Source organism: Dictyostelium discoideum (genome assembly GCF_000004695.1).
Source record: "Dictyostelium discoideum AX4 chromosome 3 chromosome, whole genome shotgun sequence".
Lineage (NCBI taxonomy): Eukaryota > Evosea > Eumycetozoa > Dictyosteliales > Dictyosteliaceae > Dictyostelium > Dictyostelium discoideum.
The window spans coordinates 508,603-520,100 of record NC_007089.4 but is presented as its reverse complement, the minus strand read 5'-3'; the positions used below and the strand labels follow the sequence as shown (position 1 = coordinate 520,100).

Sequence of the window (11,498 nt, the reverse complement as noted above, 5' to 3'; positions counted from 1 at the left end):
AAAGTTTATTAAAAAACAATACAATCAAATCTTTAAATCTTTCAATGAATGATATTGGCGAACAAGGTTGTATCTATTTCTATAGAGTTTTAAAAAAGTCTAAAAATTTAGAACATTTAAATTTATCTTTAAATAAAATTGGTAATAAAGGTTTAATTAATTTATTATCAAATCAATTTGATTACGATTTAGAATTAGAACATCAACAAGAACAACAACAACAACAACAACCAAATAGTGAACAACAATCACTCGAATTAAATACGAATAATAATAATAATAATAATAATAATATTATTAATAATAATAATAATTATATAATTACAAATTTAAACGATTCAAATGATTTTAAATATATAAAATCATTAAATTTATCACAAAATCAAATAACATTTTCAAATGAAATTATAGAGTTAGTTTTGAATACTTTAAAAAATAATACTCAAATTACCCAATTAAATTTAGAATCAAATACAATTTTATCAAATTCTTCTTTATCACAAAATAGTCCTTTAAAACGATTAGTTAGTTTTTCAAAAATTAATAATATTACAATTGGGTATCTATAAATAGATATTTAAATATAAATCTATAAATCTATAAATAAATAAATAAATATATAAAAAAAAAAAAAAATATATAAATTATTTTTATTTTTAGAAAAAAAAAAAAAACAAAAACATATGTATTAATATACCCCAAAAAAAAAAAAAAAAAAAAAAAAAAAAAAAAGGAAAACATCGTCCATTATTTGAATAAAGAAGTGTTTTGTTTTTTTTTTTAAAAAAAAAAAAAAAAGATATTTATCCCAAAAAAAAAAAATATTTAAAAAAAAAAAAAAAAAAATATTATTTTTATTTTTATTTTTTTTTTTTTTTTTTTTGTTATTTTTATTTTTTTTTTTTTTTTTTTTTTTTATAAATTCTTGTTAATTTTTTTTTTTTTTTGTATATGTTTTTTTATTTATTTATTTAAAATGTCTACATCAACATCAGCAGAAGGAAGTACTTCTACCCAACCAATATCACAAACTCAACTTGCTCAAAGTAGATGGGAGAGTGCACAAGAAAAAGTATGTTATTTTATTATTTTTATTTTTATTTTATTTTTTATAATTTGGTGATAAATTGTAATAGATCTAAAAAAAAAAAAAAAAAAAAAAAAATATTTACTCTTTTTTTTTTTTTAAAAAGGCATTTCTTAGTTGGGTTAATTCTTTATTATCAAAAAAGAATTTAAAGATTGAAAATATTTCAACTGATTTTTCTGATGGTACTAAATTAATATATTTCTTAGAATTGGTTTCAAATAAAAAATGTAGAAGAAAATTTAACCCAGAACCAAAAGATAAAGTAAGTAAATTTTTTAAAAAAAAAAAAAAAAAAAAAAAATTATATATATTTATTAATAAATTAATAAAAAGATTAATAGAATTCAAAATATTACAATTGCATTATGGTTTATTGAAGAAGAATTAGATATAAAGATTAGAAGTATTTCATCAATTGGTGCAGAAGATTTTTATGATGGTAATAAAAAGATGATATTTGGATTTTTATGGTCATTATATAGAAAGTTTAGAATATTAGGTATTCGTGCCAATGGTGGTAGTGGTGGTGAATCATCATCATCACCATCTTCCAATAATCATCAAGTGTCAATGGAACAAACAGAAGCAGAGAATAATTTATTAGCATGGTGTTCAAATTTAACAGGTATGAATGTCACACAATTTAAAAATGGTTTTAAAGATGGTTTAGCATTTTTATCAATGGCAAGACAGTTCTCACAATTCCCATCGAGTACATCGGATTTGGCATTGGAGGGTGCCAATTTGAGGGGCGGGGTGTTGGGGAGCGAGGAGTTGTCGTTCAGCCAGTTGGACGGCTTGGAGGGATTGGATTCAATTGCACGTTTGAATGCGGTATTTGATTTTGCAGAAAAGAATCTCAATATCCCCAAATTGTTGGATGCCGAGGACCTTGTCAATGGCAATGCCGACGACCGTACCGTGATGTTGTACACATCCATGTTTTACAATGCCTATGAGATGGCCACAAAGAAAGTGGTTTCAAAAAAAGAGAAATCTGAAAACCAATTGCTATTGGAGCAAGTCAAAGAATTGGCAGAGCAAGAGCGTGTTAATATCAGTAAAGAGTTTCATTTGGAATCAATGTTAAATATGTACACACAGGAATTATCAAATCAAAGATTCGAACGTTTGGTAATGGAACGTATGATAAAGGAGCAAGAGAATCAATCATTATTAAATAATCTTTTATTATTAAGAGATCAATTAGAAGATCATCAAATTAAATTATGTAAATTACAACAAAATGTTCAAGAGGAAGCAACTGGTAAACGTGCTCCATTATGGGGTTGTCCTTTAATCTCTGCTGATCTCTCAAAAGATCAATTTGAACAAATTCAACTTTTAGGTGATCTCCTAGAAGAGGAATCAAATCGTATCAATAGAATAGTTCAAGTTTCTGAAGTAAAACCAATTAGTTTTTTAAAAAATAAATTTCAAAATAAAAATAATCAAATTGATCATGATGATGATGATAATAATAATAATAATAATAAAAAAAATAATGATGACGAAGATGATAATAATAATAATAATACTACTACATAATAAAATTATAATAAATTTACTTATTTATTGATCAAATATTTTTTTTAAAATTCTTCATTTTTGATAAAATATCATCTTCTTCATCTTCATCTATTAAAATATTGTTACATGATGTTTTTGTGGTTGTTGTTGTATTAAAGTTTGAATTTGTCGATGATGATGATGATGAAGTAGTTGTGGTAGTGGTGGTTGTAGTGGTGGTAGTGGTGGTACTTCTAGAATTACCACCATTACTATCAGTAGTCGTTCCTTTTAATCTTTCAATTTTTATATTAAAATTCATTTTTAAATCTTCTTTTCTTACTATAATTTGATATAAAGATTCTAATTGTGTAAAGGTTGCTAAAGCAATCGTATAGGATGATGTAGAATTATCAACCATTGTAAAGGTATCAACAGTACCATAACTAGATAGTATATCAATAATTTGATCTTTTGTATATGCTAACCTACTCTTCCATTTTAATTTAATTACTAAACTTTCTTGAGAATATTCGTCACTTGTATATTGTTGCTGTTGTTGTTGTTGTTGTGATTGTCTCTTTAATTCATTTATATAATTTTGTCTATATTGTTCATTTTCCATTTCAACATTCCTTTTTGAATTTGTATCATTCTCTCTTCTCTTTTTAAATTGGTTTTCTCTTTCAAATAGATCTTGTTTCATTTTCCTTCTAACGTTATCCATTTCTTGTTCTTTTCGTTTCTTTTCTTTTTTAGCTAATAATTGTGAATCGAAAATTATACGTTTATTTTCATCACATAATGTAGTATTGGCAATAGAGATTTTTTCAAACATTATCACTGCCTCTTGTGATTTGTTTTTATCTGGATGGTATTTCCTTGCTAACTTTCTATATGCATTTTGAATTTGTGTTGTCGTTGCATCTTGTTCAACATTTAAAATTGAATACCAATCCTCAAATTCAATATTATTATTTGCCATTTTATTATTATTATTTTAAACTATCAAAACCAATATATAAATATGTATCTCAGTTAAATAAAGTATTTGAAATTTTTTAATTTTTTTTTTTTTTTTTTTTTTTTTTTTATTTTATTTTTTTTTTTTTTTTTTTTTTATTTATTTTTGTTACATTTATGAAATTTAATTAAAAGAAAAAAAATTAAAAAAAAATTAAATATTTTATAATAACAAAAGAAAAAAAATTAAAAAAAAAAAATTTTTATTAAAAAAGTGATTATATTTTTCACTTACTAATTATTAGATAAATAAATAAATTAATAAAAAAAATAAAATAAAATAAAATAAAAAATATAATTTAATTAGTAAATTAAAAAAAAAAAAATAAAAAATAAAAAAAAAAAAATAAAAAAATAAAAAAAAAAAAAAAAACTTTTTACTTTTTTTGGAATATTAATAATTAAATAAAAAATAAAAATTAAAAATGAAAATCAATTATTAAATTAAATTAATTTAATATTGTAAAAAATTTTCTTTAAAATAAAAAAAATTTTAAAATTTTATTTATTTTAAAGTTCATAGTTATAGATAATAATAATAATAATAATATATTTTTTAAAAAAAAAAAAAAAAAAAAAAAAAATGGCAGGAATAGATATTGATATTGAAGGTAACAGTAATTCAAATCCAAATAATAATAATAATAATAATAATAATAATAATTATAATGAAATTAACAATTCATCAAATGACTCAATGAATAATTCAATGTATTTAACTAAAAAAAGTTCAATCGATTCAAAACAAGTTGGAAAATTCAGTTTAATAGCTCCAGAAGATGTTGTTGCCCATGATGTATTTTATTCAATTATGATTTTCGTTTTGGGATTCATATTCTACTTTCCATTCTTTTTCTCAAGTTTCTACGTGTTCAATACTCAATCTGGAACTATAAAGAAGATTGGTTTCGCTTCAATATGTCTCTTCTCTTTGTATACCGTCTTAATTGCAATTTTATATTGGTCAATCAAATATAATAACTATTATTAGTCAATCAAAAATATAATAACTATTAATTATTATTAGTCAACCAAAATATAATTTTAGAAAAAAAAAAAAAAAATAATAAAAAAAAAAAAAAATAAAATAAAAGTAATTTATTAAATTCTATAAATTTCTTTTTTTATTAGAAAAATCCCGCCAAGATTTTTTTTTATAATTTTTTTTTTTTTTTTCAATTATTTTTCTAAAATTTTTTTTTTTTTTTAAAAAATATTTGTTGAAAAAAAAAAAAAATATCTTTTTGTTTCCAATTTATACATTAAAAAATGTCAAATGATGATAAAACAAATAGTTTTGGTAATAAAATGAGAAGTTTTTATTCAAATAGCTCAAATAACTCAAATTCCCAACAACCACATGGAAATAATAATAACAACAATGACGAAGACACAGACGATTTATCATTCTTTAATCAATCAAATAATAATAAAAATAATAATAATAACAATTACAACAAAAATAAAAAAGATGAAGGTACATTTGTTTATAGTGATGAAGAGACTGAAACACCAAAAGATTTAGACTCTAGAGTTAAAATTAATAATGCTGTAATTTTAACACCAAAATCTGTACAAAAAAGAAAATTTGATGATAATGATCATAACAACAACAATAACAATAATAATAACAATAATAATAATAATAATAATAATAATAATAATAATAATAATAATAATAATAATAGTAATCCACAACCATTTAAAAAGACAAATAATAACAATAACAATAACAATAATAATAATAATAATAATAATAATAATAATAATAATAACAATATTCAAATTGATGATGATGATGATATTGATATTGATCCATCTGTTTATGAATCAATTGAAGAGGAATTAGCAAGTCAATCAAAACCAGTAATAAACTCTGATGAATTGGCAAATAGATGGCAATGGAGATCCGATAGTGGTTGGGAGAGTTATGATGTTGAAAAGATGTATCAAATTGAAGAAGCTTATAAAAAACAATCAAAAGATATTAGAATCGATGAAGAAAGATATATCGACTTTAAAACTTTTAAACAAAAAAGATATGATTCACTTTTAAAACAAAGAGAAATTCGTAGAATTCCAATTAATTTACCATTATCTTCTGTTCCAAATTCTTTAACTGGTGAACAATCTAAATTTAAACCAGGTTCAAATTCAAATTCAAATTCAAATTCAAATTCAAATTCAAGTTCTTCCTCAAGCAATCAAAATTCTAAATTTAGTAATGCATTTTCAATGTTTAAAAGTAGTACTACACCCCCAAAGCCATCAACACCATCTAATAATAACAGCAGCAGTAACAGCAGGAACAGTAACAACAACAATAACAACAACAATAACAACAACAACAACAACAATAACAACAACAACAACAATAATAATAATAATAATAATAGTAAAAAATGGCAATGGAGAGAAGATAATGGAACATGGAGAGATTATTCAGATTCAGATTCTCAAAAATTGGATGAATCAGTTAAAAAAGGAAATAAAAGATGTCAAATTGATGATGATAGATTTGTAGATTTAGAGAATTTACTTCAAAGAAGATATGATGATAACCAAAAAGTTAGACCTGTTAGAAAAGGTGAACCAATAAAAACAACAAATACAAATACAACTTCAACTCCAAAAACAACTTCTAATGTACCACTAAAACCAACAACAACAACACCACCAAAAACATCAAATACAAATACAACTTCATCAACTACTCAAAAATCCTCTTCATCAAATAATAATAATAACAATAATAATAATAATAATAATAATAATAATAATAATAAAAATAATAATAATAATAATAATAATAATAATGATCAAGGTTCAGGTAAATGGTATTGGCAAAGTGATTCAGGTTGGGAAGAATATAATTCAGAAATAAATGAAACTATTGAATGTGGATACCAAAATGCAGAAAAATCTTTAATAATTAGAATTGGAAAAGAGGATAAAATTATAGATTATAATGCTTTTGTTCAAAGAAGAACTGATGATACAACTAAAAGGAGAAATATAAAACGTGAAATTGTAGCTAGTTTTAAACCATTTCAAAAGAATAATAATAATAATAGTAATAGTAATAGCAATAATAGTAATAATTATAATAATAATAAAGATTTTGATAGTATTAGTAAACAGCAACAACAAACAAATAAAAAGAAATATGAAATGGAATTTAATGATGAAAGTTTATTTGAATCATCAAGTTCAAATAGTATAGGTGAGAGTGAAGAAGATATGATGGCAGATGATTTAGATATGAGTGATCCTAAATTTAGAGAAAAGAAAAGAAAATTATATGTTTGTGGTAACGATTATAAAACATGGGATCAATTAACGAGTTGGTATCAATTTTTAGAGAATAACAGACATAGAGTTCCAAAACCAAATAATGAGATCGAGCCAAGTGCATATTTGAATAAAAAACTTTGTTTATTTGGTGGTGATATTACAACATTGGAAGTCGATGCAATTGTGAATGCAGCCAGACCCTCTTTGTTGGGTGGTGGTGGTATCGATGGCTCAATTCATAAGGCAGCTGGTATTGGTCTCGTTAGGGAGTGTAAAGTCTTTGGTAGATGTGACTTTGGTAAAGCAGTAATCACTAGAGGTTATAGATTACCAGCAAAATATGTAATTCATACTGTTGGTCCAATGGATAAAAATCCAGATACTCTAAAGAAATGTTACGAGTCTTGTTTGGATATCGTTTTAAAAAATGACCTCAAAACTGTTGTTTTTTGTTGTATTGCAACTGGTGTATATGGTTTCCCAAGTTTAGATGCTGCTCATATCGCCCTATCAACCATCTCTAATTGGTTGAAAATTCATCATAAAAAAATAGATAGAATTATATTTTGTATCTTCACCAAAGAAGATTATCAAATTTATGGAAAACTTTTACAAACTTATTTCCCAATTCATCAACTAGATGAATAATTTAATTCAATGAAAAAATATAAAAAAAAAATATAAAAAAAAAAAAATAAAAAACATATTTAATTTTATTTAAAAATAAAAATAAAAATAAATGAAAAATAAAATTAAAAATAGAATTAAAAAGTTTAAAATAAAATTATCTTTTTTTTATACATCCCATTCTCCTTTTTTTTTTTTTCTTTTTTTTTTTATTTTTGGTGGGAAGAAGAGTAAATTTATTTATTAAAAAAAAAAAAAAATTCTTCACACCCTTTTTTATTTTTTTTAATTTTATTTATTTTTTAATTTTATTTATTCTATATATTATTATTATAGTTATTATTATAATTATTATAATTATTATAATTATTTTAATAATTTTACTTTTTTAAAAAGACAATCAGACAAAACCCTTTTTTCATTTTATTTTGTTAAAGTTTATATCCAACGCCAAGATTTTTATTTTTTTTTTATTTTTTTTATTATTTTTTTTTTATTTTTTTTATTTTTATCGTTTTTGTGAATTAAAAATTTTTTTTTTTTTATTGCTATAATTTTTTATTTTTTTTCTTCATTTTTTATTTTTTTTTTAATTAATGTATAATTATTGTTTATAAAAGATAATTTAAAATAACAACAAATAAATAAATATAAAATAAAAAGATCATGATTTTAAATAATTTTCGAAATAAAATACAAATACTATAAAAATTTTTTTTTTTTTTTTTCTCTCCATAGATTTATAAATAAAATAAAAAAATAAAAAAAAAAACAATAGTTTTTTTTTTTAGCAATTTAAAATAGATAAACAAATAAACAAATAAATAGAACATCAAATAGATAAATAGACAAATAAACAAATAAATAGAATATCAAATAGATAAATAGACATACACCAAACACATACAAATAAATAGAAATAAAAAACAAACTGATAAATAAATAAGAAAATAAATAAAACAATAAATAATAGAAAATGAATAGAATAAACATTTGTAGTAATAGTAGAATTTGTAGTAATAGTATAAAATTTATAATATTGATAACAACAATAATATTGTTATTATTTTTAGATAAAGGGAATTGTATGATATATGATAGAGAGTTTTCATTTAGTGGTAATTATTATATGGTTGAACAATATGGATATGATAGTAATGGATTTGCAGATATAAATATAAAGAAGCTTCAATTGGATGGTACAATTGTTTTATATAATACTACTACTACAATGGGCGGTAATAATAATAATAATAATAAAAATAATAATAATAATAATAATAATACTTCACCAGTTTATACAGGTAGTACAGGTGGTGTAATAATACCAATTAATAATATTACACTATGGATATGTCAAGATAGAGATTATCAATCAGTAATTGGTTCAACACCAACCAATACAATTGAAACTAAATTATGCGATGGTACAGCAACTTTATCAAATTGTCCAATAAATAATATTCCATTATATCAAGGTTTTAAAGGTACATTTGATATACCAGATTCCGATATGTATAGAGTTATCATTTTAAAATGTACAGATACTAGAACTGCTTCCATTGATATGTCATTCACCCTAACAAATAGAAATGGTCAATTGGAGAAAGGTTACCTTCAATTACCTCTACTCTATCGTTATATTATGATAATATTTTGTTGTTTATTTTTTACTGTTACAATATTTTGGTATTGTCATAAAAGTTCTTTAAATATTTTACATATTGTTTTATGTATGTATTATAAAAATAATATTATTAATAATAATAAATTTATAATTTTATTCTAACATAAAAATTTTATTTTTAAAAAAATAGATATTGTATTAGTTTTAAAATTAATATTAATTATCGTTCAATATTCGTTTTGGACAGATGCAAATAATCTTGGTACTTATAGTATGGCATTATGGTATATTCAAAATATATTTTATTCCTTTTCAGAAACAGCATTTTTCCTTACTTTATTTATATTATCAAGGGGATTAAGAGTAACAAGACAAACTTTATCAAGATCAGAATTAAAGGCAATTTTTGTGGTAGGATTCTTCCTTTGTGGTGTTTTATTATTTTTTAGGTTCTATAATGATATTTATTATTTCCTTAGTTTAATGATTCTTTACTTTTTTATGATGCCAAAAATATTTACAAATATTACAAAGAATTTAAGAATTCTTTATTCTCATTCAATTTTATCAAGGTAAGTTTTATTATTATAATTATAATTATAATTATAATTATTATAATTTTTAACAAATAAAAATTTTATTTTAAAATATATGTATATAGGTATATTAATAATTTAGAACAAGTAAATAATTTATCAGAAAAGAAAAGAGTTTTTACAAATTTAAGAACTTCAGTAGTTTTATATTTAGGTGCGATTTTATTTGTAAATAGTTTAAGAATTGTGATGGTATGGTCTTTATATTGGTTGGCATTCACTTTATCAGAACCAATATTCATATTGATGATATCTTTTCTTTGTTACTCTTTTAAACCAAATAATACCTCACAATCAATTTTTAGAAATCCAAATTTAGATGCTGTGGATTTCTCAGAGATTGCTCAAAATATTCAAAATCTATTAAATCCTGTTGATCCTGTACTCCTCTCAACTATCATGGAGATTAGATCATTTGATCCAACAACTTGTCATATCATCAAATATCCAAGTCATCAACATTCAAAATATTCTTTGGCTGTACTCGAGCAACCAACTTTAATTGATAATAATAATAATAATGATGACGATGATAAAAAAGATTAAAAAAAAAAAAAAAAAAAAAAAAAAAAAAAAAATTAAATAATTAAATAAAATAATTAAAACTTTTGTATATTTACTCACTTTCTATAGACTTAATATTATATAAAATGTTTTTAAAAGCTTTTTTTTTATTTTTTTTTATTTTTTATTTTATTTTTATATATACATATATTTTAATTAATCATTTAAAATAAAACTTATTTCCACTCTTTTCATTATTTGATGACTTTTTTTTTAAACGGTCTCTCTTTCCTTTGAACCAATTTTTTATTTTGGTTTCATCACATTGGTAGTAATTTGCAAAATCTTTTATTTCATTTTTATTTGGATATTGGTTAATACTTTTTAATATTATTTATTTTTTTTTTTATTTTTTTTTTTAAAATAATAATAATTGGTAAATATAAAATTGTTTTGAACTTTTTTTTCTTATTTTTTTTTTATTTTTTTATTTATATTCCTTCTTACGAAAAAAAGTCTTCTAACTTTTTGGTGCTAATGCCTGACGATCTTATATTTCTTATGTTTGATTCGTTAAAATCTTTTATCATATTAAAATAAAAAAATTAAAATTTTATGATATTTATTATTTTTTAATGGTTCAAAGTCTTCTTTTATTGATGAAATTTTTTTTTTTTTTTTTTTTTTTTGGTTTGGGGAATTGTTAATAAAAATATTTTAATTTTTTTTTTTTTATTTTTATTTTATTTTTTTTTTTAACAAATTAATTTATTTTACAAGAATTTAATATATAAATATAGAGCACCCAAAAATACACAAAATTATATAAAATAAAAAAATAAAAAAATTAATGTATCCATTGTTTTTTGAATATATTTAATTTTTTTAGATTAGTTGATTAACCAGTGTTTATCCATTAAAGGAAAAAAACAATTATTAATTGTTTCAGGAACTTCTTATATTTGGATATATTTGGATTGACAAAAATGATTGATATTGATTTTGGATGATTTTTTTAGAAATTTTAATTAAACACCTTTATCCAGTAAAGGAAGTTAGCAATAATTAATAGTTTTATTAATAGACGATGGAATTAGATGTTCTCGGAATTGGGTATTTTTTTTTTTTTTTTGATATAAATAAACTATTGTAGTATACAATTAGTATGTTATTTTTATTTATTTATTTTAGGTTTTTTAGTTTTTGTGAATTTAAAATGGTATGTTAT

The 11,498-nt window shown here is 21.2% G+C and overlaps 7 protein-coding genes across 7 annotated transcripts in view; 5 read left to right on the top strand and 2 right to left on the bottom strand.

The window, feature by feature from the left end:
• DDB_G0278635 (leucine-rich repeat-containing protein) overlaps positions 1 to 569 on the top strand; it is a gene marked incomplete at both ends in the record, with an annotated part of 1,875 nt that extends 1,306 nt beyond the window's left edge. The window contains one exon of the mRNA XM_001134580.1: positions 1 to 569. This exon is cut by the window's left edge and continues 1,306 nt beyond it. Within this exon, the coding sequence (XP_001134580.1) occupies positions 1 to 569 (569 nt within the window).
• A 407-nt stretch (positions 570 to 976) lies between these two features.
• Positions 977 to 2,638, top strand: DDB_G0294557 (hypothetical protein; the record flags this gene model as incomplete). Its single annotated transcript, XM_001134579.2, has 3 exons — positions 977 to 1,072; positions 1,194 to 1,352; positions 1,424 to 2,638. 3 exons carry the CDS (start codon positions 977 to 979, stop codon positions 2,636 to 2,638), a joined length of 1,470 nt encoding a protein of 489 aa, XP_001134579.2.
• Positions 2,639 to 2,669: 31 nt separating this feature from the next.
• Positions 2,670 to 3,584, bottom strand: DDB_G0278233 (hypothetical protein; the record flags this gene model as incomplete). The annotated part of the gene is made up of 1 exon (XM_637133.1): positions 2,670 to 3,584. The coding sequence occupies one exon, from the start codon at positions 3,582 to 3,584 to the stop codon at positions 2,670 to 2,672; it is 915 nt and encodes a 304-aa protein (XP_642225.1).
• A 621-nt stretch (positions 3,585 to 4,205) lies between these two features.
• Positions 4,206 to 4,613, top strand: DDB_G0278231 (hypothetical protein; the record flags this gene model as incomplete). The annotated part of the gene is made up of 1 exon (XM_637132.2): positions 4,206 to 4,613. The coding sequence occupies one exon, from the start codon at positions 4,206 to 4,208 to the stop codon at positions 4,611 to 4,613; it is 408 nt and encodes a 135-aa protein (XP_642224.2).
• Positions 4,614 to 4,891: 278 nt separating this feature from the next.
• Positions 4,892 to 7,564, top strand: DDB_G0278229 (hypothetical protein; the record flags this gene model as incomplete). The annotated part of the gene is made up of 1 exon (XM_637131.1): positions 4,892 to 7,564. One exon carries the CDS (start codon positions 4,892 to 4,894, stop codon positions 7,562 to 7,564), a length of 2,673 nt encoding a protein of 890 aa, XP_642223.1.
• A 955-nt stretch (positions 7,565 to 8,519) lies between these two features.
• On the top strand, positions 8,520 to 10,312 carry DDB_G0278227 (hypothetical protein; the record flags this gene model as incomplete). The annotated part of the gene is made up of 3 exons (XM_637130.1): positions 8,520 to 9,276; positions 9,361 to 9,742; positions 9,832 to 10,312. The coding sequence occupies 3 exons, from the start codon at positions 8,520 to 8,522 to the stop codon at positions 10,310 to 10,312; spliced, it is 1,620 nt and encodes a 539-aa protein (XP_642222.1).
• Positions 10,313 to 10,490: 178 nt separating this feature from the next.
• hbx7 (homeodomain containing protein) lies at positions 10,491 to 10,860 on the bottom strand (the record flags this gene model as incomplete). Its single annotated transcript, XM_637129.1, has 2 exons — positions 10,491 to 10,650; positions 10,778 to 10,860. The coding sequence occupies 2 exons, from the start codon at positions 10,858 to 10,860 to the stop codon at positions 10,491 to 10,493; spliced, it is 243 nt and encodes an 80-aa protein (XP_642221.1).
• Positions 10,861 to 11,498: the final 638 nt, after the last annotated feature.